This window comes from Notolabrus celidotus, chromosome 19 (genome assembly GCF_009762535.1).
Source record: "Notolabrus celidotus isolate fNotCel1 chromosome 19, fNotCel1.pri, whole genome shotgun sequence".
Taxonomy (NCBI): domain Eukaryota; kingdom Metazoa; phylum Chordata; class Actinopteri; order Labriformes; family Labridae; genus Notolabrus; species Notolabrus celidotus.
The window spans coordinates 15,457,068-15,484,348 of record NC_048290.1 but is presented as its reverse complement, the minus strand read 5'-3'; the positions used below and the strand labels follow the sequence as shown (position 1 = coordinate 15,484,348).

General features: G+C 39.9%; 1 protein-coding gene across 1 annotated transcript in view; it reads right to left on the bottom strand.

Moving 5' to 3' along the window:
• sh3bp2 (SH3-domain binding protein 2) overlaps positions 1 to 24,550 on the bottom strand; it is a 31,641-nt gene extending 7,091 nt beyond the window's left edge. Inside the window, 4 exon segments of the mRNA XM_034709873.1 lie at positions 2 to 126; positions 10,759 to 11,297; positions 21,680 to 21,824; positions 23,766 to 24,550. Of these exon segments, the coding sequence (XP_034565764.1) occupies positions 2 to 126; positions 10,759 to 10,859 (226 nt within the window). The 5' untranslated portion in view covers positions 10,860 to 11,297; positions 21,680 to 21,824; positions 23,766 to 24,550.
• Between the last annotated feature and the right edge of the window lie 2,731 nt (positions 24,551 to 27,281).

Sequence of the window (27,281 nt, the reverse complement as noted above, 5' to 3'; positions counted from 1 at the left end):
AACTGGCTGCCTCCTTTCTTGTGCAGATATCCTGCGTTTGTAACTCCTCCTGGCATAGTGAGGAGGTTCTGAGCCCCGATGGCTCGCATCGGCACCGGCCAGCACACCTCTGGAGACGACATGGTTCTGTCAGAGAGAGGACATGAGAGGAGAGGATTATCACAGCGCTCTATGACAGATGTAAAGGGTCAAAACCAAACACCTCTCTGGTGCCAAATCTGAATACACAGCTAAGTTTTGAAGCCTTTCATGGAAACAAAATCAAACACTCAGAGAACATTTTGACTTCATAAAAATCCACATTTTCTCTTCATCAAAAGAGTGAAACTTCCTCAGCTTGATTCAATGGATAGAAAAACAAAATCCAAACTGAGCATTCTCGACAGTCTAAAGACTCAGATCTGATTTTCAGCATCAAGACATAAACCAAATCTTGTCCTTCAACTCAGGTCTCAGGCTCAGGCCACACATCACGTCAAATCATCCACAGAAAGGAGTCCAGCACATTTTACCTCTGCCTGTGGCACTGTGGCAACAACAGTCTCTGTGAGCATAAAGCATGACCGAAAAGAAGACAGACAAACACAAACAGGACCAGTGTGAGCGTTGGCAGACTCGTGGTTTAGCTCAGTAAGTACAGAGGCTACAGCCCCTCACATCTCCTGTCTTCTTTCAGCTGTCCAATCAAGTGAAAATAAAAACTCAAGAAGTTAACCTTGAAATCCCCCCCTCCAAAATAACAGAAGAAAAACAGTCGAAAAGAAAAACTCCAGCGGACTTCAAGAATGACTGGGCATGAGGGCCTAAAGCAGGTGCTGTGGTCTGCTAGTTGTTGTGGCTTGCAGTGAATCAAAAGTTAAAAGTATTAAGAACAGAAAAGCAGGCTAAGGTTGAGACTTCACAGAGAACTGAAAAGTTGAGTTTAATGTTCACTCTGCCTGCAAGTAACTTGATGCAGATGCGTGCCTGGGTAAGCAGATCTGACCCTGTTTTTTGTATCTCAGGGATGGTACATTTTAATATAACAATATTCCTGAGCATCATTCTCGTCCTTTTCTTGCTTTTGAACTGCCCGAGTTTGAAATGCTGGATAAATACAGCTGCCATGTATTTCCTCTCTTTCTATCTCAGTCAGTAAGTGATCCCAGGTTTCTCCTACCTCCTGCTGAGCCTCCTGTTGATGCTCTGAAAAGCCGTGCTCGCCCTCAGCAGGCTCACAGTGGAGGCTAACACCGTGGAAGCTATCGCCGGCAGTAGTTCCATGAGAGTGAAGTCAAACTGACAGCCGACCGGCCTCAGACGTTTGTCTTTTCTGTCCGTCCTCTGGGGCTCACCGATCTGTCTGATCAGATCAGAACTGAGAGGGATCTGTCCGTCCAGTTTTCACCCTCCTCTGATCCCACACGCTTTGATTTCCCTCTCTAAAGCTGTGTCTGATGTTCTCTCCATTTCCCTCTTTCTCTCTCTCTCTCTGGCTGTCTTTCTTTGATTTATATCGCTCAATTAAACAGACTCAAACTCAAACAGAGATAATGAACTTACACACCACACACAACATATACACATTAAGTCAGACAGGAAACAGGTCATGTCTTTTATAGAGTTCAAGGCTCAAGTAAGAGATATCGTGAGTGTATGTGTGCGTGTGTGCGTGTGTGTGTGTGTGAGCATGCAAGAGAAAGAAGTCAAAATAAACATCCAGTGCAGTGCTTCACATCTAATGTGTTTATGTGTAACTTCCAGTCTATCAGCCGCATTCTACTGACCTCAGAGGGAGAAAGAGGGAGAGAGAGGGGAGTGTGTGTGTGTGTGACGGTGTGTGTGTGTGTGTGTGTGTGTGCTGTGTGTGTGTGTGTGTGTGTGTGTGTGTGACGGTGTGTGTGTAAAATATTTACCAGGACTTCTTGCGAAAATCCGTTTCCTTTCCCTGAGAATAAAAACCTGCAGGGATGACTGGTTGTGTACTCAGCGTACTGAAATAAATCTGTCAACTCATCATTGTCTCTGAATGTGGATTAACTTTGACAATCGGTGACTGACAGGTGGATAGAACTGAATAAAATATAGTTTACTTCAGCTGCGTGATGTAAACTTGAAGGCAAGTTGGCTCGATCACAGTTTATACAGCCAGCTGTGTGACATACTTGACTCTGATTCGTCAACACCCCAAAACAACAGTAATCAATCTCAACAGCAAAAGCACCGCCAGGAACAACCTGAATAAGTGTCATTTCAAATCCAACCATGTGAAAGAGTTGGGCCAGTATCCCTCTGCCTGTTGACACTGTGGTAAAAACATTAGAATGGAATGGAACAGATCGGCTTGTTAGGTCTTCAGTTAGTGTCCAGGGAATAAAGGGTCGGAAGATTAACAAATCATTTGAGGTCCATCTATGTCCTGTTAAAATTGCAAGGAAAATCAGGCCAGTAAGACAGCCATGTACCCTCCTCCTTATTCTGTAGGCAAAGAGTTGATCATGTGTCAGGTGCACGAATTCTGAGAAAAGGGAGAGGAAGGAGAGCTGATAAATAAGAGAGGTAGAAAGCCTGGGTGAGATGCAATAAAATCACCAGGGTGGAGCTGCTGCATGTTTCTGACCCCTGAGTGCCCTGTGGGGTGTGTGTGTGCGCCGGTGCATGGAACCTTCAGGAGGACATTCAAAGGCTATCAGGGGTTCTTGTGATCATCCACTGTACTGTTTACTGATAACTAGCGAACAAAGGCCACAACACACACATACTTACACACGCAGATAAAACATCAGTTCTGCATTTGAACTCAACCTCATCTCAGTTTCAGTGAGGTCAAAGGTCAGCTGCTTCTTACATGGGTTGAAAGGTTTCCTGAAGTTCTCGGGCAGCCTACAGAGCTGAAACAACACGATGGCATTCTGCCGTGACACTCAGCTGTTTCATGTTTATGTTTGTTTTTAAAGGAAGAAGGGTGAAAGTTGAGAACCGCCAGATATTCCTCCCTTTTCAGACAGAGAGAGATCTGTGCAGGAGACAGAAAAACAGCGACACTGCATCTTTATGCAGTGACTTTGAGACTTTATCACAGTTTGCATGGATTTTTTGTTTAGGGTGACTTTTATGGAGATGAATCCAAGATTTAAGAAAAAGCTGTACTGAACAAAGATCATGATGATAATGGATTTCACTAAAAACTTCAGACTATCATTTCAGAACGATGACCCTGTTGTCATATCATGAGGACTACTTTGCAAAGTGTCACAGCTTGTTTCCACAGTTTCAATTTCTCACTCTCGGTTTAACAGTGTTAAAAATGGAATTCAACATTTCCTAGAAGATTTTTCCCCGCCCCCCTGAAAATGACACCTCAGTCTTAATTTACAAATTCTCTGAAAACCACAGAGAAGTATCAAAAAGGAAACAAGTCCTTAAGTTGTTCCATCCATTAAAACTGTCGTCAGCAGAATTTTGCAGCATTTCAGGTTTAAAAGCAAAATCTTCTTCTGCTCTGTTTTCATGAAGTTACTGACACGAGAGGTTCAAATGAAACCTTACACTTCAGTGAATATTGATCTATCCTCATGTTGTGATTTTGTAACATGGACATTGTAACTATGCTTAAAAAGGCTTTCAGGAACTCTTCACATTTCCATTAAAAACATAAAAAGTCGGGGGTTTTTTTTTTCATTTAAATGGCTTCCGAAGGTGTAAAAATAAATGTGATACTTCATAGTTAGTTTTTCATGAGTGTAAAATCGCCCAATACTAAAGACTAAGGTGAAGTCGAACCCCCTCACCCCCTTACAGCAGCTGTTTGTCAGGAAGGGAAGCACAGGAGCTGCTCACATACCAACCCCATTCAAAAGATGTTTCCTCTCTGAATGCCTGAGTGCGCACACACAACACACACATACATACACAAACAAAGTAAAACAATCTCTGGTCCCAACAGATCTTTTCAGTGATTTCAGTGACTCAGAGATTAAATCACTGAAACTAGGAGCAAAGATGACGGCTTCTCAATGACTAAAACAATTCAATAAATCCTCCTGAACCACAGAGAGATCAAATCTAACTCATGAGTTTGGTGACAGCTCGTCTCCATTAGTAAGAAGAGGGACTTCTTTAAACCAGATCAGACAGACAGACTGACTGATGACGGCACAGTGACCACGTCCCTTCACTAAAAGTGAAACTGGAGCGGCATCGACGCGGAAACCCCCAATCGATCAAACCACAGGGCGACGATTACCGTTACATTTCATCATCACAACATGGCAACAGAGGGGAAACACAAGACTCAACCTGAGCTGGGAGCATTTCTTTGTAAACTGGTGCACAGTGGGCTTTACCTGCAGCTTGTCTTTTTATATCCGGGGACATATCATTAAAAAAGTACCACTGAGTCCTAGATTCAATGATCTTTACATACTTTTTCACATGTTGAATTAACTCAAACTTAAACCTGCTCAGTCAGATTTAAAACACATATGAAAAGAAAAATAAACGACCCGTCACATGATCGTTTCTTTTTCTGTTCTTTGAATGCTTTAATGCTCAGCAGGTAGAGATATTTGGTTTGGTTTGGTTTGGTTTGGTTTTCCTCTAAACTTAAGGATTTACTGGTAATATCAACATCTCTAATACAAGTGTGATTATAAAACGTAAATGATATTCATAAAAAACAGAAATGGTTGCTGGTTTATGTCAGACGATCATTTACCTAAACCCCTGAATTATTTTAGGTAAGGTTGGAAGTCTTATATTTGTGCTCTGGCTGGCTCATTCAACCAATCCTGATGCCTTATTAGAAGCAGGTTTGGAGGCTGATACTGAAACCTGTGAGCAGGTGAGTAGAGGAGCCAGTTAAAAGAAAGCTTACTTACTACTTACTACTTCATAACAAGCTGAGGCAGGATAAACTATGAGTGATGAAAAGATGATAACACAGGAGCAAAGAAGCTTAAAGAGATGATGAAACAAAAGTTAAAGCCCAAACATGAATGAAAACACCAACCGAGGTCACGTATTATGGATGTACAGAACAAATCAATTTTAAAGGATTGAAAGCTGATAGTTTTCAGGATTCTAATACGTTTTTGTATTCATTCTAAAACATGTTTTGTCCCAATTAAAAAGGAAGCATTAGTAAATATACTTCAATCATAAAAAACAATTGACTCTGAGTGAAAATACTCCACATATAACCCTGAAGAATAATAAACCTACAGCCTGATAGTGTCTCTAGAGGCAACATTGGTGTACAAGGGCATCATATTGTTCTCATCTTATTTCATTCATTTATGTGAAACCTATGTATGAAACATATATTACATATTACTCATGCTTTGTGCTAATCTGTTTACATGTGGACTGTTGATTGTATTATTGATACTACTGAGGAGGAAGATAAATGTGGGCAGCACTTAAATCAAAGAGGAATGTCCCTCAACATGGTATTGCATGAATGCAAGAATATAGATGAGGGAAGGGCTTGGTCAGTGACCTAATTGCACATCTGGATAATCACATATAAAATCCAGACATGTAGGAGAGCAGAATTTAAAGCAGTTGGATTTAAGACTTCTGATTGAAAAAATGTGTGAGTAGCATTTCCTCTATCAACAGCACTGTTCTATCATCCTCTCTTTCTCTTCCAAAGGTCTAGATTGCTTTACGTCTTTTAGTTTTACTTCAACAGCATTGAAGGTCTTGCTACTGAGGGCACATTGTAACAAGGTTATGATTATAACTTTAGCTCTCTAAACAACAGTACTATCACCCGTCAGCTGGATATGTTAATCCTAAGTTAATAACTTTTATGTTTTCAAACTGAAGATCCACCTCAGTGAAACAAGAGCAAACTCCATGTTCTCCAAACTAGCTTTGCTGTTAAGCATGTCTTACTGAATCTTTTGCTGAGACATTTTTAGGACATTTAATTTTACATGTGAACCCCTCTGAGCGTCTGCTTTGGTAGGACAGATTTAAACAGCTGCTAGGTTTTTTAAAATGTGTGTGGCTAACCAAAGCTCTGACTGTGCACTGAGAAAAGTTTCTGTTTGAGCCTTTTATGCTTGTCTGAATGTCTCCAATGCTTTTAATGTTTTAATGTAACGCGCATTGAGTTGCCCTCGTGTATGAAATGCGCTATACAAATAAAGCTGCCTTGCCTTGCCTTAGACCCGATCATAAATCCCCCACCGCCTCCTCCAGTCACCCACGCTCACACCAACACGGCACTCGTCAGATGGGCGAGTCAGAGGTAAACCGCTGTAACAGGTTGCAGCCAATGCAAGAAAAAGAAATGACCGTCCTGCTCAGGAAACAGACCGTGTCATATAGAGCAAAGTTGTTTACCTACAGCTCACTTCCTGTTCCCCTCGATGGCGACTGACCACAGAGGTTCCTCTGCTCGCTCAGCTTCACACGTGCACCCTTACTGTCGTGTGGTGGTGTTAGAATATGAACAGAAACGGACGGGTGGTGGTGTTAGAGATTAGTCAGTATGCACTCTAGAGTGTTAACTACACCGTTTCTTCTTCTCTGACCAGATGAATGATTAACCAGGAGTCATGTGTGCACACTGACAAGAGTGGGTGTCCTTTAGGTCAGGGTTCCCAAAGTGTGGGGGTTGTGAGATGTCTTCCACAATGTTTTTTGTATGGATGTATGGAAGGGCTCAATGAGGTCCTGAGGAGCTCGGTGGTTGATGGCCTTGAAAGTGAGAAACATAATCTTGAAGATGATGCGGTTATTTGATGGGAAGCCAGTGGAGCTGCTACAGGACAGGTGTGTTGGGGCTGGTGGAGGGGGCACGTTTCTATTAAGCGTTTGTACCTCTCATGACGGAGGCCAGTCGTCACTCACTGCTACAATTTCAGGGGAATTAAAAATTTAGAGAGACAGGGTGATTGGCTTGTTCAGAACAAGAAATAAAATGCAGTTAAAAAGGCTCGTGTTTTTGTTTACATGGAGACTAAATCTTTGTTAAGGAGTGACTCTTCCCGCTCAAGGTCATTTACATCACCTGAGAGTGAGGATTTTAAGGGGTTAGAAGAAGAAGATATGTGCTTCTCAAGTTGAGGAATGATCTCACGGGATGAACAAATCTTTAATTTTGAGAGAATTAAAACAGTTTTTACTAACAGCAGAAAAGTGCAACTCAAGTGTTTCAATAAACCATGGTATCTGATTCTTAGTATCTAGTTCTGATTAATGAAATGTACCTGTGTGTTATTGGTTCCTTCTCCACACACCAAAAAAACAGAACAGAGACAAAAAGTGAAATTTGACAAACGCACGCACGCAGGAGTGCGCTCATACATAGGTGAATGATCATATTAGGTCCTCTTACTTTCTGCATGGCTTCCCCTACACATCATCACTTCCTATGTCCAAATATGACAATGCCACTTCGCAGGAACTGCAAAGTCGTCACAGATCAAATGGCTAAAGGAAGGATTCCACAAAAACCCACAGACCTGCACCGCACTAGTCTTTCACTACAACTTCTCAAAAATGAAAAGTAAGAATTAAAAGTACTAGCATAGCTGTGTTCTTTTTCAGAAGTTAAACCTACAAAGTTACAAATAAGCTCTTCAACAGCAAAGGAGGTATTCAGACAAATTAGAGAGAGGCTGCAAAAAGCAGGAAGAGAAAGAGCGTTGAGATTTTGCACTGACTGCAAGCCCACCTGCCCCTCCTTTTCTAAACAAAGGGGGTCAAAACGAGAAACACATTTCCTGTAAATGTTCTCTTTTCTTCTCTCTGACTCGTCGCTTGCTGAGGAACTACAGCGACAACAGCTGACGTTTGCAGGGCATCATCATGGAGTCTGAACTCCGCTGGAAAAATAAAAAATGCCCAGACCAATCTTTGTAGATATCTCTCTTGTGCTTCATGAATTAACAGTGACACAAGCTTGGAATAAAATAAACATATGTTGCCTTTTTACACTATCTGAAAAGTGAACATCAGTCAGTTACATAAGTTAACACATGAAATAAATTAGTTGCGTTGGATCTTTAGGGTGTAAAGGAAAAGCATTCAAAGTTTCTCCAGACGCTCTTCTTTTAATGATTCTGAAATGCAATTAAAGACCTCCTCCCAGTTACAAAAGGTGATTTTTTTTATTGTTTATATTCTCGACAAGGTACACTTTAACTTGCTGTTGAGTCATGTCAACATATGCAAAATGAAAAAACTTGCAAAAGTAAAATGCTTGTGCAGCACCTGTTTTTCGTGCCATTGTTTCCACTTTTTGGATCACACTTTTATACATTTTCAGCAGTCTTTGCAACTGTTTCAGGACTGTTTGCATGCATTTACACTACCAGTCAAAAGTTTGGAAACACCTTCAAGGTTTGTATTTATTTTAAATATTTGAGACACTGTAGATGTAGGCACACTCTGCAGGATAGCAGTCCATGTGGACATCAAAGAGATATGCATCCTATAACCCACTGACCTGTATTGGATTTTAATTCTGCTTTAATAACCTCTATAAAAAGATATAAATCCAGGCGTAGATAATGTCACTCCCCTGGTACTCCAGAGATGCCCAGATGATACAAGATAAAGTCTTGGCACAGAAACCAGGCACACTAGCTGTCAAAGTTTGGAAACTCCTACTCATTCAAGGGTTTTTATTTATTTTACTGATTTGAAACACTGTTGCTTAATACCAAAGACGTAACAACTATGAAAGAACATACAGTATGTGGAATTATTTAATGAACCAAAAAAGTGTTAAAGCAGAATATGTTTTATATTTTAGATTCTGTAAAGTAGCCCCCTTTTTCCTTCATTACAGCTTTGCGCACTCTTTGTATTCTCTCAGTCTGCTTCATGAAGTGGTCTCCTGGAATGGTTTCTAATTAAGCCTTGTCAAGAGTTCATTTGTAGAATGATGTGTAATCAGTAGATGCTGTATCTGTGTTGCTGATACTACATTGCCTTCATTTAAGCAGAGCAGCAACACAGCAATGCCAAAATAATCTAAGTGAAAGCAGGCATCAAAATCTATATTGAGCGAAGATTCAGGACGTGTTCACCTGCACATCCTTCTTCTTTCTGCACTTTGAAACATGTTTACATCATACAAGCCTCTGACATCAGGTCAACACAGGAGGATGACCTCATGAAACTGAAGCTTGATGCTTTTCACCTTCCTCTTTTTGTGTCATGTTGCTTAGCTTGGTTCTGCTATCGATATAACTCTGGTGTTCTCTCTAACCTGCACACTGAGCCCTACACCAACAGTTCCCTCTGTTAACCCACAGAGGAGTGTTATTTGAACAAAGATCAGATTGAGTTAACTTCACCTCACTAACTGGACTTTGACCGTAGTTCTGTCTTTGTTCTGAGACAGGGTGGGTAGGAAGTGCAATTTGTGTCACTGCAGCAGCTTCACTGTAGGTGTCTACTTATAGCAGTTTTATTTCAAGCTGGGTTTCATGTCTGGGGAAAGCTGTCACAGTATTTCAAATGTGTCATGAGAGAATGTTACGATGACTTCCTTAAAAGCCACGCTTGTTCTCTATTCTGTAGAATGAGAGCTTTTATTGATTGATGGAGGAATGCTTAAACTAACAATAAAAAGAAAGATTGATATATGTAAGAATGACGGATAAATCCAACAATAATCTCACATGCAAAATTTTCCTGGACAACATGCAGTCAGATTTGTGAAGTATACATTCATCACACTACAACAAAACTAATCCACATTTACAGTATGTGGACAGTCTCAGTTCATTCCCAGCTTTGTATATAGTGTTCTAACTATTCTGTGCTTCTGTATATACTTTATCATATTATTTTTTATTGATTTTAATTCTAATTTACTTATTTCTATTTTTATATATCTTATTTTATTTTATTTCTATATTTTATGTTATTTGAATTTATTTCTATTAATATATCTTATTTTAATTCTATTTCTATATTTTATTTTATTTTACTTTCTTTTTATTTCTATCTTATTTTATTCTTCTTCTATTAATATTTTGATTTCTCACATACTGCTTATAAGAGCTCTATAATGACCAAATTTTCCTACCGGGGATGAATAAAGTATTTCTGATTCTGATTCTGATTCTGATGACTCAAAGAGTTTGTTTCAGTTTCAGATATGGTTTGACAAATCCATCCCACAAATTGCAGCATACAAACTCCTCATCGCTGATCAAGCACTGACTTTAGCCCCCCTCCCAAGTTACTCTTTCATTTTTGGACATTAATGAGGAGTCTGTTTTTAGTTCTACCTCATCTCTAATCATATATCATCATTACTTGCTCATCTGAAGCATGCATGTTGCTATGAATGAAACACAACCAAACAACTAAACAGTATAAAGCAAAAGCATCATCAAGAGTAAAGAGGATAAAAAAAGAGAAGATGAGGTACTCCAACAAAACTCACAAAAACAGGCAAAGGAAAAGTCAACTGAAAAACCCCAAAGTTGCTTCATTGATCTCTTTTAAAGAATCAACTTTGACAAATCCAGAAATGCCAACTTCAGAGGAGAGAATCCTTCAGCTAAAGCCCCCTTGAAATGCCAGATATCTGCAGCCACAGGCCAAACCAGATCAAGACAGAAAGCATTAAGATATCTCCTCCCGGCCTCTGAGTCTGGTCCTCAGACTCGGCATCAAACGGAAGTAACCAAAAGCCTGCAGGCAACGTATCCGGGAATACACCCTCAGTGACGAAACACCAGAGAGGGAAAGAACCAAAACTGCGCCCTGTGGCTCAGGAAGAGTAAGACAAAATGAACTTACAGGACATCCCTCTGTTCCCGAACACACATCCTGACGCTTGGCTTGATGCTCCGTGCAAACGACTTCTTCCTCATGGACGGGGCGGACATGTCAGCGAACATGACAGTGACAGCACAAAGCAATAAACCACCATTCTTTTCTGGCTGCAAGGAGTTTCACTGGATTCACGGTTAGACGAGTAGGAGAAAAGTTCAACAGCGATATAGATTCAAGGTTAAAAGTGTGTTAAGTTTTGGAAGAACAAAGGAAGAGTACGGATAAATAAGAAAAAGATGTAAGAAGAGAGGGATGAACAGGTGGAGAAAACTGAAGAGTTCAATAGACGGGAAGATAGAACAATCAGTCTTGTTGGTTAGGAAGTCTGTTGGTTGTGTGAACCCCCGATACTCCGCCAGTCGCTTCCTGAAGGGCCTCCTCCTCCAGCCCAAGCTCCTGATTGGTCGACTGGCAGCACAAGTTCCTTCCTGCTTCCTCGGAGCTTGAGTCTGATTGGTTGTTGAGTAAAACCCACACCACTCACTCCTTCGGACACACAGGGCCTGAGAAAGAGACCAGGGGGGGGACTTTCCACATTACAAGTCTGGAACAATACAGGTCCAGCACACACACAGCGGTACACGAAAACCACAGTCAGTTCAAAGTGAACATCGCCTTGTTCCTGTGTGAGGCTGCGGGGCAACTTTTTCAAGTTTGTGACGGCGAGTTATCTTGTTTTAAAAATGCCCCTGCGTCTTTATATCAAACACACTTTGTTCTCACCAGCACATCTTAGATGAAGCGGTTTCTTTGATACCTTTCTGACACCAAACAGCAACAATAACAACAAAAGATGGAGCAGCACATCTCTCATCCAACAGTCTGATTTTTTTTTTAAATTACATTTGAAGTATCTTAATAGGATCTTTCTTACTGTAATCTTTCATTATGTATCAGTTCTGTCTGTTCTCTGTGAAGCACTTTGGGCTGCATGCTTGTTTGCATGAGAGGTGCTTAATACATCAAGTTAATTGTGTTGGACTGAATTTATCTATCCTGATGACGATGCAGGATAACATCTCCTAAACTGTTAATTCAAAGTATGTAAGCCTGTCTTTGAAGATAAATGTTTGTGTCTCTTGGTTTGTCTTTAATTTAGAGATGAAATTTCTTTAGTCAATTTATATTTCCGCTTCCTTAAAGACCTATACCTTACTAAAGATTATTTTATTGACTTTTAAAGCACAAACATGGACTTGCCCCTCTCTATATCTCTGAGCTTTTATTAGCCTACTAACCTGATCACAGTCTGAGATCCTCTGGCAGTTCTCTGCTAGCTGTTCCAAGGACCCGACTGAAAACTAAAGGGGACAGGTCTTTTTCAGTCAGAGCTCCTTTACTCTGGATCAGCCTGCCAGAGGGGCTCAGACTTGCAGAATCAGTCCCGTGTTTTATGTTGTTACTCAAGACCCATTTTTACAGAAAGCTTTAATTGTGTGATTTTATTTCATTTTAGCTCTGTTTTTCAGGGTCTGTTTTATGAGTTTATATGTTTAAGCTTTTATTTCATTTTATTTTTAATTGCTTCATTTTGCTTTGCACTTCTTCTTGTTTTATTGCCCACTGTAAAGCACTCAGTTACCTGTATTGAAAGTGCTATATAAATAAAGTATAATTATTACACTTGATGGTAGATGCTATCTTTATTTGTACCCTTACTTTGATGAAACTTAGTTTCACGTTCATAATGAATCACTGACTCATTTTAAAACACTTGATTTCCTGTCCTGTATTTTTATGCCATGATTAATGGGAGAAGAGTCCTTTTCTACAAAACAGGAGACTTACTCAGTGCATCTCTGCTTTCAGTAAATTAAGAAAACAGAGTGATGCAATAATGTGCAATATTCACAACAATGTGTGAATCATCGTTGGTCATTTTACTGTGGTTGTTTATACAAAATAAATCTGACTGACTCTACAGAACAGGACTGTGGCACTAAGGCCTCCAGTGGATATCAGGTCAACAGATACACTACCAGTCAAAAGTTTGGACACACCTTCTCATTCAATGGTTTTATTTATTCTAATTATTTCCAACATAAATAAATACTGGAGACATCAAAACTATGAAATAATCTGGTTTTGCCATAATCTGGATTACAACAGTAGTCAAATAAGGCTATCCATTGTGTACTAACCCTACCTCTGAACAACACAACTGATGGTCTCAAACACATTAAGAAGTCAAGTCATTCTACAAATGAACTCTTGACAAGGCTCATGTTAATTAGAAACCATTCCAGGAGACCACTTCATGAAGCAGACTGAGAGAATACCAAGAGTGTGCAAAGCTGTCATGAAGGAAAAAGGGGGTTACTTTACAGAATCTAAAATATAAAACATATTCTGCTTTGTTTAACACTTTTTTGTTCATTAAATAATTCCATATATGTGCTTTCATAGTGTTGCTGTCTTTAGTATTAATCTACAATGTTTACAATAATTAAAATAAATATAAACCCTTGAATGAGAAGGTGTGTCCACACTTTTGACTGGTAGTGTACCTGGTTTCTGTGCCAAGACTTTATCTTGTATCAGCTTGGTGACATTATCTATGCCTGGATTTATATCTTTTTATAGAGGTTATTAAAGCAGAATTAACATCCAATGCACGTCAGTGGGTTCAAGGATGCATATCTCTATTGATATTCACGTGGACTGCTATCCTGCAGAGTGAACCAAGGTCGGTCTCAGGCTGAATGCGAGACCATCAACCTAAGAACAACAGAAGGTGCTGCACTGACAGAGCTCATCAGGAGGGCTGTAGTGTGGGAGGCTTTGGACAGTACAGCGAGTATGTGAAAGTCCAACCTTCCTGCCACTCATAGCTCAGCTTCTTCCCTGTGATTGTGGAGTCTGACCTTCTACATGGATGTGCTTGTGGGACTCTGAAGCCCCTCTTTGTGGAAGTCCCTGGAAGGATGCTGCGTGTGGTTCTGAACATCAACCAGGACGCTTGTATCATCAAGGAGCTATGTGGGGGTTTAGTTTGGAGGTCTTTCTCTCATGGACAGGACTAGCTCAGGTGTAAGTCATAAAAATGATGACGGCTAAATGTCTACAAGCGGCTTTAGTTTTAGGGTTTTGTTGAACACAAGAACACTTGAAAATAAAATGTCTTGCTGAGTCAGCATACAAAGAATAACACTGTGCTGTCTATTATTATTCGTCACATTAAAACAAACCCACAGTTAAAGTGAAGACGAGGAATCAATTTTTCACTGAGCGTGTGAAACAAGAGTCCAGCTCATATCACAGAGCTGATCAGTAAATGGGTTTCACACCTTGCTGGTTTGGTTTGCTCTGATTCAGATTATTAAATGATTCATTGTTGTACTTTTCCCATAGTCTCTGTTTCACACTACATGTTGTAAAGTGGATCAAGGCAGCATCTCAGAGCTGTCCCTACGTCACAGCCTCCTTTTCCAGCTGTACAGTTCAACAAATGACATGCCTACTGGTCACACTTTGCATTGTGGGAAGCCGGCTGCAAGACACTAACTAATGTTAGCCAGTTAAGGGTTCACTTGTGAGGAGGAAAAATGCTTTATCCATAGATGAGCATGTCAAATTGTCAAATGTTGGACAATAATACAGAAGAAAGAAAAGAGGAGTGAGGGCCATGAAATTCCAACAGCAGCTTATAAAGGTAAATGGATATGTGGCGCTTAATGGGCAAATTCCACCAGACCCGTCTCCGATCTGTCATGGCACTGGATCTGATGGGTTTCTACCATAGACTGTAAAAAATATGGACGTAGTATCCGTGACGTCACCCATCTGTTTCTGAAGAGCTGTTTTGAGACCAATCGGCTGCGGCAGCCATATTGCTTCTGTCGAGCCAGTGTGACGTAAAGAGGCGGGCTTTGAGCCTCCTAGCCAACAGCTACAGTGTTCCCACAGGCAGCTGTGCCTCTCATTGGAAGACTGGTAATCTCAATATCTTCGAAATTGCCGAATTAGAAAAAAATTCACCCCCCTCACAGTGAGAGGACATCGAGAAATTAGCTATTCAGACTACACTCATCTTTTGTACCAGGCTGTAAACATGTTTATTAATGCTGCAAGATCCTCTTTTCCCCATTCATGTGTATGTGACTTCCGGTACTTCCGGAGCCAGCCTAGATACGCAAGACTTCTATTTGTGCCGGATGCCGGAGTACGACGCATCAATCTCAACAGAGCAGATGGAGCGGGACAGGAAGTCAGGCACCAAAACAAAATGAAAACATCTGGTTAATTTTCAGAATAAAACACTCTGGACCGCTGCAGGACCTGGGATCAAACACCCAAACCTTTTGATTGGAAGACAGTTTTTGTAGACTTGCTTTTTCGCTCAGAAGAAATATCAGATGAGAAAACTTTGGTTAATGTCAGAATCTTCTACAAGACTTGGTAAGAGGGTTTTAAGAGGAACGGTTGGTGAATGAGGTCTGATGTCCTATATTTCTAAATCTTAATCTTTACTTTTAAACACACTCTTCACATTAGAGCTTTCATTTATTTATATTTTTGACTTCACGGGTCAGCTTGAATACAAAAACAAAATCTACTCTACCCTAACAAATTAAAACCTTTTCATCTTCTGTGCACATCCTGTACTCACTACACGGTTTAAATCCTGTTATGCACCCTATACATACATGTAAGCCTGTCTTGCACAAAAGCCAAAAACATGTTCTATATTCTCTGTTTAAATATTCACAGCATTTTAAATATAGCTGATCAACATGTGCATACAGCAGAGATATTACGTACTCTGTGCACATCTTGTTAGTTGTATTAAAACACATTCTGATATCAAACTCGTCATCTTAATACAGAAGCTTCATCAAAACACAACGTTTCTAATAAACTGAATTGATTCTGTGAGATTAAAGCTTCTGGAAACAGGACATGGATGGTGTTAGATCAGATCCCTCACAAACTAGCACCGGCACAACAAGAAACGCCAACGCCTCTCTGAACCATCATCACACTTATTTAAAACATGTAATTATGAAACCTCTGACAAAATTACAGCGAGCAGCAGCATGAAGTTCTCATGGTCACGAGACCTTTCACCACAGTCCTCAGCAGCTAAAACTGTGAGGTGTGAAAAGGCAGAAGTTAGAGTTTAAAGTGAACCAAAGAGCAGACTCTCATACTGATGATCCGTTTTAGACGTGTATGCATTGGTTTGTGAAGTCTGGGGTTCCACGGTTTTCTGAATGTTGTGCTAAAGGTAGAAATGTCTGCCAAGAGAGGTTGACATAGGACTTCCACCAGATCCGTGTTCGGTCTGTCTCCGATCCACTGCGGTCCGGCTCCGTGCTCTATGGTCTGTCGACACTCACCGGTTGCGTTTTCAGAACCTAGCACAGAGCAGGACCGCCGGACAGCTGGAGTCATGTGACCAAGGTTTTCCCACTGTAATTACTGAATCAAGGATTCTCCTCCTCCTCCTCTCCTTATCAATGTTGTCTTTCTGGTCCTCTGAAAACTTCTGACCCGTTGACTCTAGGCCTGGCTCCACTCCAGACGGTTTCATTGTTATAATTAAGTGAAATACGATCTGGTGATAACTCAAGAGTGTTTTATTCTGATAATCACCCGGATGTTTTCATTTTGTTTTGGTGCCTGACTTCCTGTCCCGCTCCATCTGCTCTGTTGAGATTGATGCGTCGTAACTCCGGCATCCAGCATCTGATCCGTTGCGTTCTGAATCAGAGATGCAGCCAGAACGCAACGGAGTGAATCCAGTGGAAGTTAACACATTGACTAGAATAGAAACCAGATCAGATCCGGTGCCGTGATGGATCAGAGACGGACCGGACACGGATCTGGTAGAATTTGAGCCTTCCAATCTAAAGCTGAATGTGGGTATTTTCTCAGTAATTTTCCATAACATAATCCTGAGACAGATACACTCACAAAGTCTGATGCTATGATGACAGTGTTTTTTCATACAGTATGTCGATGCTACGTGCATCTTTGCTGTCTTGAAAATGGTTCTCCTTGAACCTTGAGGTTTACACTTCTAATCTGATACAAACTTCATCAATCCCACCAGCTCGCTTGCGGTTAATCTTCTCACGGTCTATTCATTCACTGTAAGAATATCTAAATGTAATGCACTTTGATCTGTATGTACATAGATTGTATAATCATGGCCCATCTCAGGTCTTATTTTAACCTTTATTATGAATATAAACCCACTTATTGTAATATTAAAGCTAACCAAGTTGCTGCCGGTATATGAGAAGCCTGTTGATTTACCAGAAACACTGATGTGGTCTGCATTAGATGGACATATCAAGCACAGGACTCTCAACCAAGAGACAGATGTGCATCTGATGATCTTTCTAATCTTAACAATGCACTTCTTTACTCTTGACTTAACCATGCGTACCATTTCAAGTTAACCACACTGAAACCAAGATACTGAAAGAGCAGCCTGAAACGGACTCTAATCAGCTGCTATCTCGTGGATCTGTATGAGACTGCAGAGATGCACTGTGACAAAGTATCGTGTTTGCTTCTGTGGCTTCAGCATCTTTGTCTTCTCTTTTCTATTTTTATTCCTGGTGTACTTTGTGTTCTTCTTGTGTCAGCAGATCACATTTTCTTTGGGATTATAATAAAGATGGAGTTAAAACTAAAGTTGGTTGTGTCTCCAGGCCACGTCAATCTAGATGTGGTTGTGGAAACGTAACACCTTGGAAACTTGAGGATCTTGAGGGAACACTGATTTAGTTTTACAGGTTGTTCATGTGTCTCTCAAATGTGAGGTGTGTTTGTGTAACCGGGTAAAGTTTGAAGAATAAATTAAGGGGGTACTTGCTGTCCCAAACATCCTTTGGGTCATTTCCTTAAGATACTTCTCCATGCCACTAGAAATATAAGAAAATACAATTACTTTAAAGATACTTAAGCGTCTGCAGGTCCATCTAGTGAGACGAATTAGTAAGAACTACCTGTGTCAGGTATCAATGCTGCAAAAAGGTAAACAGTGTGAGCCAATGAGGAGCGATTGCAAAGCTAACTGTATCGCAGGGAAACAATGAGGTCTGTGGTTTGTCACAATATTTATGTTCATAAAAAAGTGCCAATGGTTCCTGTTACAGTGAGTCACAGACTGAAAATATCAGGTTTCTGCAGATACTGTGATTAGCACAGTGACTAATACTTTTAGGAAATGTGAGCTCTCACTGAAATCACTGAGCTGGTGGTACAGTCAATGCTGCTGCAGATAAAGAAGAAGTTTCTGCCTCTTTGTTTTCACATGATTCAGTTTCATCCATCCAAAGACTCGAACAGGCTCCAAAAATAACTAAAAATATTCTACAAATAGCTGAACCTTTAGCCCGTCAGCATCTTCCAACCCTTTAATGGACCCATACACTTTGATCTTAAAACGGTATTCCATTTCTACTGCTTTCTCTCAAGAATTAACTTAAAGAAGCCCTAGTTTTTAAGTTTTAAAAGAAAGCACACACACACGTCTATACACACTGTGAAAACCATACAGAAGCAGCTCGGGCTAGAAGAGGAAGAGGTAGAGCTCGACAACCAGCGGTCAGTTAAGGAAAGGCTTACACTTGCCTGTTCACTCTCCGTGACCAACATAGTAAAATAAGATTATCAGTACCAAGATTCATTGTTTCATCAAAATAAAATGTAGCACCTGTGTTCAAGTCGGATAATCTGAGAGTGAACTGAGTGGATATCTTACAGAGATCCTGGAGTGTCTCTGTTTAGAGCTCTGCGGGTAAAGTTTGAGGATTTTCTTTCCCCTTTAATAATGTTTTGTCCTCATGTCTGATATTGGAGCAGGATTATCAAACTGATGGCTACCATTGAACCGCTACCTTTTGTAGGCAAACTAACGGTAATAAATCAGAGTTTAGAATCCATTCATGACCTCATCACTCTGCATCCTGCTAAAAATTGTCTTGAACACAGAAAAGCAGGATTAAAAAGAAGACCTATTCCCCACATCTTTACCACAGTTGGTGACGGTGCTCATGGGAAATGCAGTCTTTGTCCCAGAAAATTACAACCTATTTCATTCAAAGAGCTCAGCAGAATCAACACAGCATGAAAGTTCCTCGTAGTCTTCAAACAGAGAGGTTATCATTAATACAGCAGAAGACAACAGTACTCGATATCACTGACAATCATGTGCAAGCACTTTTTCTTCTACAGTTCTCAAAGGATGAAGAATTAATCAAACTCTTGAATCCCGTCCAGTGCAACACTCAGTTAATGACTAAAAACAACTCTTTAATAACAGCCCAGCACAGTTTAATAAGTCAAATCTGACTCTGCATTCATTTAACTACCTCACAGTCACATCTAGAAAAAAGACCGTCACACCACAATACTTTTTGCACCCATCTCAAAGAACACAGTTCATACAGCTCATATTAATCTGGGGTTAAGTTTATAACTTTCTTACCACGAGCTACTTGTAAGAAGCTGTTAAAGGGTACGAAAACAAATCAACACGTTGCTGCGACCACACGAGTGCTACCATTAGCATGGCTTAGAAAGATGTGAGGGTGTGAAATCAATCCACAAATTTGAGAGACATTCAAGTCGGGTTTGGCAATATATTGATGAATGTCATGCTATAACACATAGATCTAATGTTTGAAGGTAAACACCTTCACAAGTCATACCACTTCTGTTAATGGACAGCTCGCCCTCTGGCTGAACTATGACGGACACTGTTTGAACAGTTTTGTCTTTTTCTTAACAACTTTCCTGAACCAAATTCAAAACAGATTCAACTCTGTATTTCTACAGCGAAATATGAGCGGCCGGATCAATAGTCACATGCTTGCTCTCCAGGCAAACCTGCCAATACGTACAACCAATATTTAAGACCGGGCCCCAGTTTAGAGTGAAGTTAAACTTCTATGCGACTCACGATTGAGCTTAGATAAGTTTATCAGTGATTAATTAGGGCCTGTGTCCACTGACAACATTCTTTGTGCCAGCAGCGCCAACAACTTCAATTACAAAGCCGTGATGTGCGTACAATCAGTGTCCTTTAACTTACCCTAATCTTTACAAAACATGAATGAAATTTATGACAACTTAAGGCCATTGTCTTCTGCTGACAAATTCACAAAAATATACTACACTGACTCAAACATGGACATGAAATCACATTTGTTTGTGTGTCACTCCACACGAAAATCAAAACTGGAAGTGAATCATTTTAGTGTCATTCAACATGATTTAGCCTGGTTGTGACCTCTGCACATTTTACTGACTTAAAATATTTCAGCTCTGATGTTTTTGTTGGCATAGGATTCAAATCTCCTGTGTGCATGTGCTTGTTTGACCAATCCATGCCCTGACTTTCTTAGCTCACATATTAGATCACCTTCATTTAAAAAGGCTTGAAACATTTGTCTGACTGAAACACACACACCAAAAATAAGATAAAATATGTCTATACACACTACCGGTCAAAAGTTTGGAAACACCTTCTCATTCAAGGGTTTGTATTTATTTAAATGATTTGAAACACTTTAGATTAATACCAAAGAGAGCAAAACTATGAAAGAACATATATGGAATTATTTAATGAACAAAAAAGTGTTAAACAAAGCAGAACATGTTTTATATTTTAGATTCTTTAAAGTAGCCCCCTTTTCCTTCATGACAGCTTTGCTCACTCTTGGTATTCTTTCAGTCTGCTTCATGAAGTGGTCTCCTGGAATGGTTTCTAATTAACATGAACCTTGTCAAGAGTTCATTTGTAGAATGACTTGCCTTCTTAATGTGTTTGAGACCATCAGTTGTGTTGTTAAGAGGTAGGGTTAGTACACAATGGATAGCCCTATTTGACTACTGTTGTAATCCAGATTATGGTAAAACCAGATTATTTCATAGTTTTGATGTCTTCAGTATTAAACTACAATGCTGAAAATAATTAGAATAAATAAAAACCATTGAATGAGAAGGTGTGTCCAAACTTTTGACTGGTAGTGTACATCTTTATGAATAAATTCATTTCCTGACTGCTTCACAGTCTGCAGTAAGAACAGTTTTCTTCTGCAGCACTCAGCTGCTGATGCCTGATGTCTATCTTTGAACTATAGTCTGAAGTTTCAGTTGTGCTTTAAAATAGGTAATAAAAGCTGATAAACGCCTGCACGTTCTGAGCGTAATGTCACGTCTTCCATTTCATAAGTCGCCTTGAAAAGCCAAACGATAAAACGCTACAGCTGAGAGAATCTTACTCATATTTTCAGTTAGCTAGATTCACTCAGTCTACTAATGAGAAGTCTGCTTTTATGAACCTGTCAGAAATTAAGGATGTTTTAATAAAAGTTAGCAACACTGTGTAGTTATGCAGAATGAAAAAAAGAGGAGGAAGTTTAAACATAACTAAGCATCTTCTCACCTGCTTTTAGAAAAGTAAACAAACTGCAGTCCTAGCTTGAGTTCGATATGCTCTGATAAATACAGAGTGTAGGTAAAATGTGCAGCACTGTTTCACCCAGGCTAATATCCTCTCATGACTTCAGCTCTGAAAATATACTGTAGCCTTTTCCTTCAGCTTGAGGTTAACCATCTTCCTGAACAACAGAATTTTTAGAATGATAAAAAAAAAAAAAATCACACTGTCATGAAATAATTTTCTGAAAACAAACATCCCCTTTCTCTGAAATGATTTGTTAGTTGCATGTTTCTCTCTTCCTCTTACAGATAAAAGAGACTATGCACTATGATTACTTACAACATATTAAGCAGACCAAGTCATCAGAACGATTTGCAGATTCATAAACAGCTGCACTGTAGAACGTTCCTCTCTGCTTTACCCAGCAGCAGCAGAAAATAGAAGCATATTGCAGTCTTTGTTCAAACTTTGAATTTGACTCACCCATGGAGTGCTGTGTCAGTTGTGTAGCTCCTCTGTCTGCGTCTGTGTCATCAGTGGTCTGAGCCCTGCAGAGCTCCGCTTCAGCTCACTTTACTTCCTGGCGTGGCGATTCAGAGCTACTGTATGAAGTGTCACAACACCCTCCCTTCAACCACAAGAGAAACAGGCTGCAGCGCTCATTCAAACACAGACAGGCAGACACATAAACCAGGGAGCTCACATGAAACAGGACACATGGATCTACTTACTCAAACTCCGTACCTGACACACTTTAAGTTGTATCTGGTATGCTCTGACTCTTTCATATTCTAGTAGTTGATTTGTAAATATTGGCATGTGTCAAGTTCAACCGACTGTATGACTATAGGTATCCTATCATGACTAACTTCCCCTTCACACGGTGCAGGACCACTCCTTCTAACATCTGGTCAGCAATTATGCTGTAAAAAAAAACCCCACTCACACACATGCTACAGCTATGCTATGTAACTAAACTAAGCCTTAGTGTGGGGACGACAAGAATGAGCAATGCATAAAATAAATACATCTGAAAAACTCTCAGGTAGAGTCTCCAACACCACACGTGTGAGATTGAGCATACTGACGTGGATCCTTATCAGAGGCAGAGTTTAAAATGTAATGTAAATACATACTTGGTGGTGAATTTGCAATCATGCCCTCAGGTTGGCGGTATTATGTGCCGATGTGCAAAACAAACTGCTATCCAAATTATTTCATCCCTTCTGCCATAAGGCTGCTAAATGCACAAAAGGCAGAATAAACTGAGAATCACTCCGCATCTCGCTCTGCTGTACAGTCACTGGTTGTGGTTGTTGTTGATGTCATGATGTGTTATTTATTTCCTTTATTGTATATATTTTGTACTATGGACGGGTTGACTGTAAAACTGAATTGCCCTTCTGGGACTAATAAAGTATTTTGAATCTGAAAAGCCAAATATGTGTTGTCTGTGTGCTATTTGAATTCCATCTTTTTAGCTAGCTAAAGCATTGAAACAGCACACACATGAAGAGGTACGAGCACTATTGCATGTGCACCAACATCCTCGTGCATGCACATGTGATGAACACAACAGCCTTTAGAAAACCACGTTTCTAGAGCATTTTGGTTGTTCCTTTGCACAGAAACAGAAACAGGTTTTGTGAAACCAGGATCCAGAGTGGAATCTCGTGAAAGCACCAGCTCTTCTTTCACTGTGCAAACTGGCAATACTTGATCCTGTTAAAACTGTGAGGTCACAGCCCCGTTCAAACATGCTCATTATGTTTGTTTGTCCTCAATGCCCTGTTGAAGAACGTCTTTATGTGAAGGCGCATGGTATTCTTCAGTGGTGTTTCATTGCAGAGTTAGCCTCCCAGCCTGGAATGCATACTCGTGTATGCTTTCATTTGTGGATTTTGTTTTAAATGCAAATGAAAGACTCTTTTAATGAGGCCATTCTCCTCCAAACAAGGACTCAATACTGGAGGTAACAAAAACCTCACCAACAAAAATTCACTGGGAAAAAGTGCGGTGGTAATAGCAGCTAATTATGTTGCTCAGCTGCAGCACAATTAGCACAATTACCTGCAGATGTAGTCTCTGCTTAAATACACGAACGGCACGCTGCATACAGATGCTTTGACGCTGAAGAGTGACATGCAAATATAGAATGATTGTGAATAACCAGCAGCATCCTGTCACTTTGACTGATGCAACTGCTGCAGACATCTGTTGGTTTTTATCTGACTAACTGCACCGTAATTAAAATTAGATGCAAGATGCTGATCATTACAGCTTGGTTTGCAATGCTAGAATCTTTAGATAAAAAATGGTTATTCAAATTTGTCAAATGTTGTAGTTACGGCTTCTTGAATCAAGGATTAGAAAGTATGTTAACACCATTTTTTTTTTAAAAATGTCAATAAAAAAATGAGGCAGCCAATGGAGTGTACAGCTATCCATAACATGGTCCACTAAATTTCCATAAGACACCTTTAAGGTACACTGTGTCATTCTAGCAGAACAGACTGGGTAGAGATGGAATATAATATTCATAAGGATGTTTAAATAAGTGTGTGATTACCTGAGCATAAAAAACTCCTTTGTTTTTGTGAAGTTCCAAGGAGGCTGCCATCTTGCACCACCATGTTTCCACTGTAGTTTAGAACAGAGCTGGACTCAGGTGCAGAGAGGAGTCCAGGACATCAATAGAGCTCAGAAGACATATTTTTTGCTTAACAGTCCAGGGCTCATACACAGCAGGTTGGTCAGCGAAGGCAAACAAATCCAACGAGGGTAAATCCACAACATCAAAATCCAAACAAAGGTCAGAAAACGGGCAGGCAAACAAAGCTGGAGCACATGAACACACCAAGGTGACAACAAGAGCAGGTGGAAGCACAGGGGTTTATATACAGGCCAGGTTAATTGCAAAAGAGGCACAGGTGTGTGTGGAAAAAGGGCGGGAAATGAAAGGAAGTAACACTCAACATTATACCAGAACACCAGAGTTACAAAAATAAAACAGGAAGTGATGTCAACACACATGAAAACAAACTAAGCGTGATATTACAAGCACAGATTGTAGAAATAGTAAGTAGTTTAGTGAGTGGCTGTAAAAAATGCACCAGTTGGAAGTCAAAGGTGAAGATTGCACTAGAATATGTTTCGATAAAAGCTTTTTGATTGTAAAATGTGACGAATGGAGGATCATATTTATCGTGCACCATAGGAGCTTCTTGTCCTCAAAGGCCACCGTTGCTTCACCAACAAGGGGGGTGAGCAAGGGAGCGTTTCAGTCTATAAACTGGCTGCAAGATATTCCCATTTCTGAATGGGAGTTTATTAATATGAATACAACTAATTAAACAAAAACAAACTAACAGCAGGCAAATCCCTGACCGAGAAATTGAGAGACTCAAAACCTTAACACTGGCTTTTAAACCTCTAAGACCAGGTGTGCCTCGTTAGCAATGAATAGATTCACCTGGACGGAGACAGGTGGACCAAGAGGAGAGGGGACACAGCAAAGACTTGTTGTATATTCTAACCCCTGTGTCATGATGCATGCAGCATCACCAGATCTTGTAAATACACAGCTTTTGTAATTATATGACAGATGTTTTTTGTTGTTGCTGCAGTTCAAACTATCATGAAATAGAAAGACTGCGTTTTAAACAATTGCATCAACCGTATCTCTACTTTAAGACCTATTTTTGCATCTGAACATCATCTAATGTATTGTTTAGTTTAAGAAAACAGTGCACGACCTTCAGCAGCATCTATTGTTATATTTTTTTAACTCTACAAACTGAACCACAGCCATTTCATTGAAAAATGACACAAAGTGCTGCTTGTCACCATCAGCTCAAAGGGAGTCATCACTCCGTCTCTGGGACTTTAGGAGCCACAAACTGAGCCCGTCTCTACCGCAGCTCGTCTGCCCGAGGCGTCTGTGCCATCTGGCCTTTGTGCTGGTTAAGAGAACTGGAGCACTTTGCCACAACATAAACAACCCCTGTGTAAAAACAGGGATTAACACACTCCATCATAGAGCTGAGATTTAAACAAAATCACCCTCCTCTGAAGAAGTGTGTCAGTGTAATTTAGATTCAGAACAAACTTATTCAATGCAGACTTACACCCATATTTAACTCAAGTGACTCTCAGAGCACGTGCAGATGGTCAAACCTAACTGCAGCTAAAATTAGAGCCTTAAATACCTTTGCTGGGATGATGCAGACTTGCTGGGTTCAGGCTCCTGCCCCGCTGTGGCTGAATGGTCTAACAGAAATCCAGAGAGAAAGCCAAAGACACGCCCATACAGCGTGGTGACCACAGCTGCTCAGGAGAAAAAGGCTCAAAGTTGTGTTCATAATCTCACAATCTACTCAATGCAGTGACCTTAAACACTTATAGTTTAAAACTACTGTTATTCCTTCATAATGCAGCTTTTGACCTATTTAATTTAAAGTTCAAGTATAACATCTGAATGAGTCATCACATCCCTTCAGCCCTGCAGTCATATCTGCTGGTCTGTGTGAAGCCTGCTGCCTCAGAATTCAACCCACAGGACTCTCAGTTGTATTTAGTTGCTTGATCTTAAGAGCAAATCTCTCACAGCTGTGGCAACGAGTCCTGATAGGAGAGCTTAGACTGCATACTGTATGTTTGTATGTAACATAAAGCTGCAAGCTTCATAGATGAGGAGCAGGCTAAAGCAGTCTGTGCTGTCCATAAAAAGGCTCATTAGGTCTGATATTGTATATTATAGTAAGACAGTTCTTGTTACTAGAACAGCGTGTTTTCTTTTTATTGACATGTTTCAACAACAAAAAAGAGAACTCACTGGTCTAGTAACAAGAACTGTCTCACTGTAAGTCTGAGCTGTGTAAATCAGAAAAGTTTTTCATGCTAGAGTTATGCTACAAACTTAAAAGTGATACAAAGCACTAGATTCTCTTGCTTTTACTAAAAGAGTCCAGTGAGTTTCTAACATGTTGTCATGTCTCGCAACTTCACTTCCTGTCTGGGTGTTTTCCCGACGTTGTGACTGTCGTCCCTGCCCCACATTGTTTCCACCTGTGACCCATTACCTCCTGTATAAAAGTCTGCGTCTTCCCCTGTCCTGTGCCAGATTGTCGTTTCTCGTCTGTCGTGTATGTGCCAACATTCTATGTCTCCTATGTTTTTTTACCTACTTGAATAAAAGGCTTCTTTTTGTTGCAAACTTTGGAAGTCGTGCATTTGGGTCCTTATTGCCAATCCCTGTCACATGTATTGTATTTTAATTAATTTGAACACCTACATTAGCAATTATCATAAATCACACAGTGGCAATTATTATTTCTTAAACACTTCCTGATGGCTTTGCTGCTTGATTAAATGTCCGTGAAGCAGGTGGCTACAGTAGCTTAACAACTCCAATTCCAGAGTTAGGATGCAGACATGTTCCTCCAGGTGCTTTTTTAAATTTTTTAATTCATCTTTATTTCCACTTTTTTGTGTTTTGTATGAAAGAGGATTAAACACTGAACATTTTTTAAAATACTAATATTTATTTTTATTTCTGGGATTAATGTAAAAATTCTCACTTTTTTCTCAGAATTAAAGATAAAATTACTCCCAGCGTTCTTTTTCAGTGGCCTTAATCCTCCTCCGTAGTTTCGTTGTCCCTGTCCCAAGGTGTTTGAAATGTGTAGCTGGTATTACATGGAAAATTATATTTTCAAATTGTTATCTGTGCACTTTTTTAAATTAGATATAGGCTTTCAATGATTTGCATACCATCAAAATCACCTTTTATAAAACTTTTACACAGCTTCCCAACTGTATTAGAACTGGGGTTACACATGTTTAAGTGTCATTAAATAGTTGTTATTAAACTTTCCTTTTTGAGTGAGTTTTGAAAGACATAGCCACAGTTTTTTTTTAAATGCCTTTCAAATGGAAAAAATGTGCATGAAAGCAATGATGGTGCAGACTTGATAGCTAAAACAAAAGGTAATCATGAAAAATAAAAAAGTAATATTTTGTTCTGTCGTAATGTTTGAGAAAAAGACTCATCATGTATTTAAGATGGCCACAGCTGCAGTGGAAA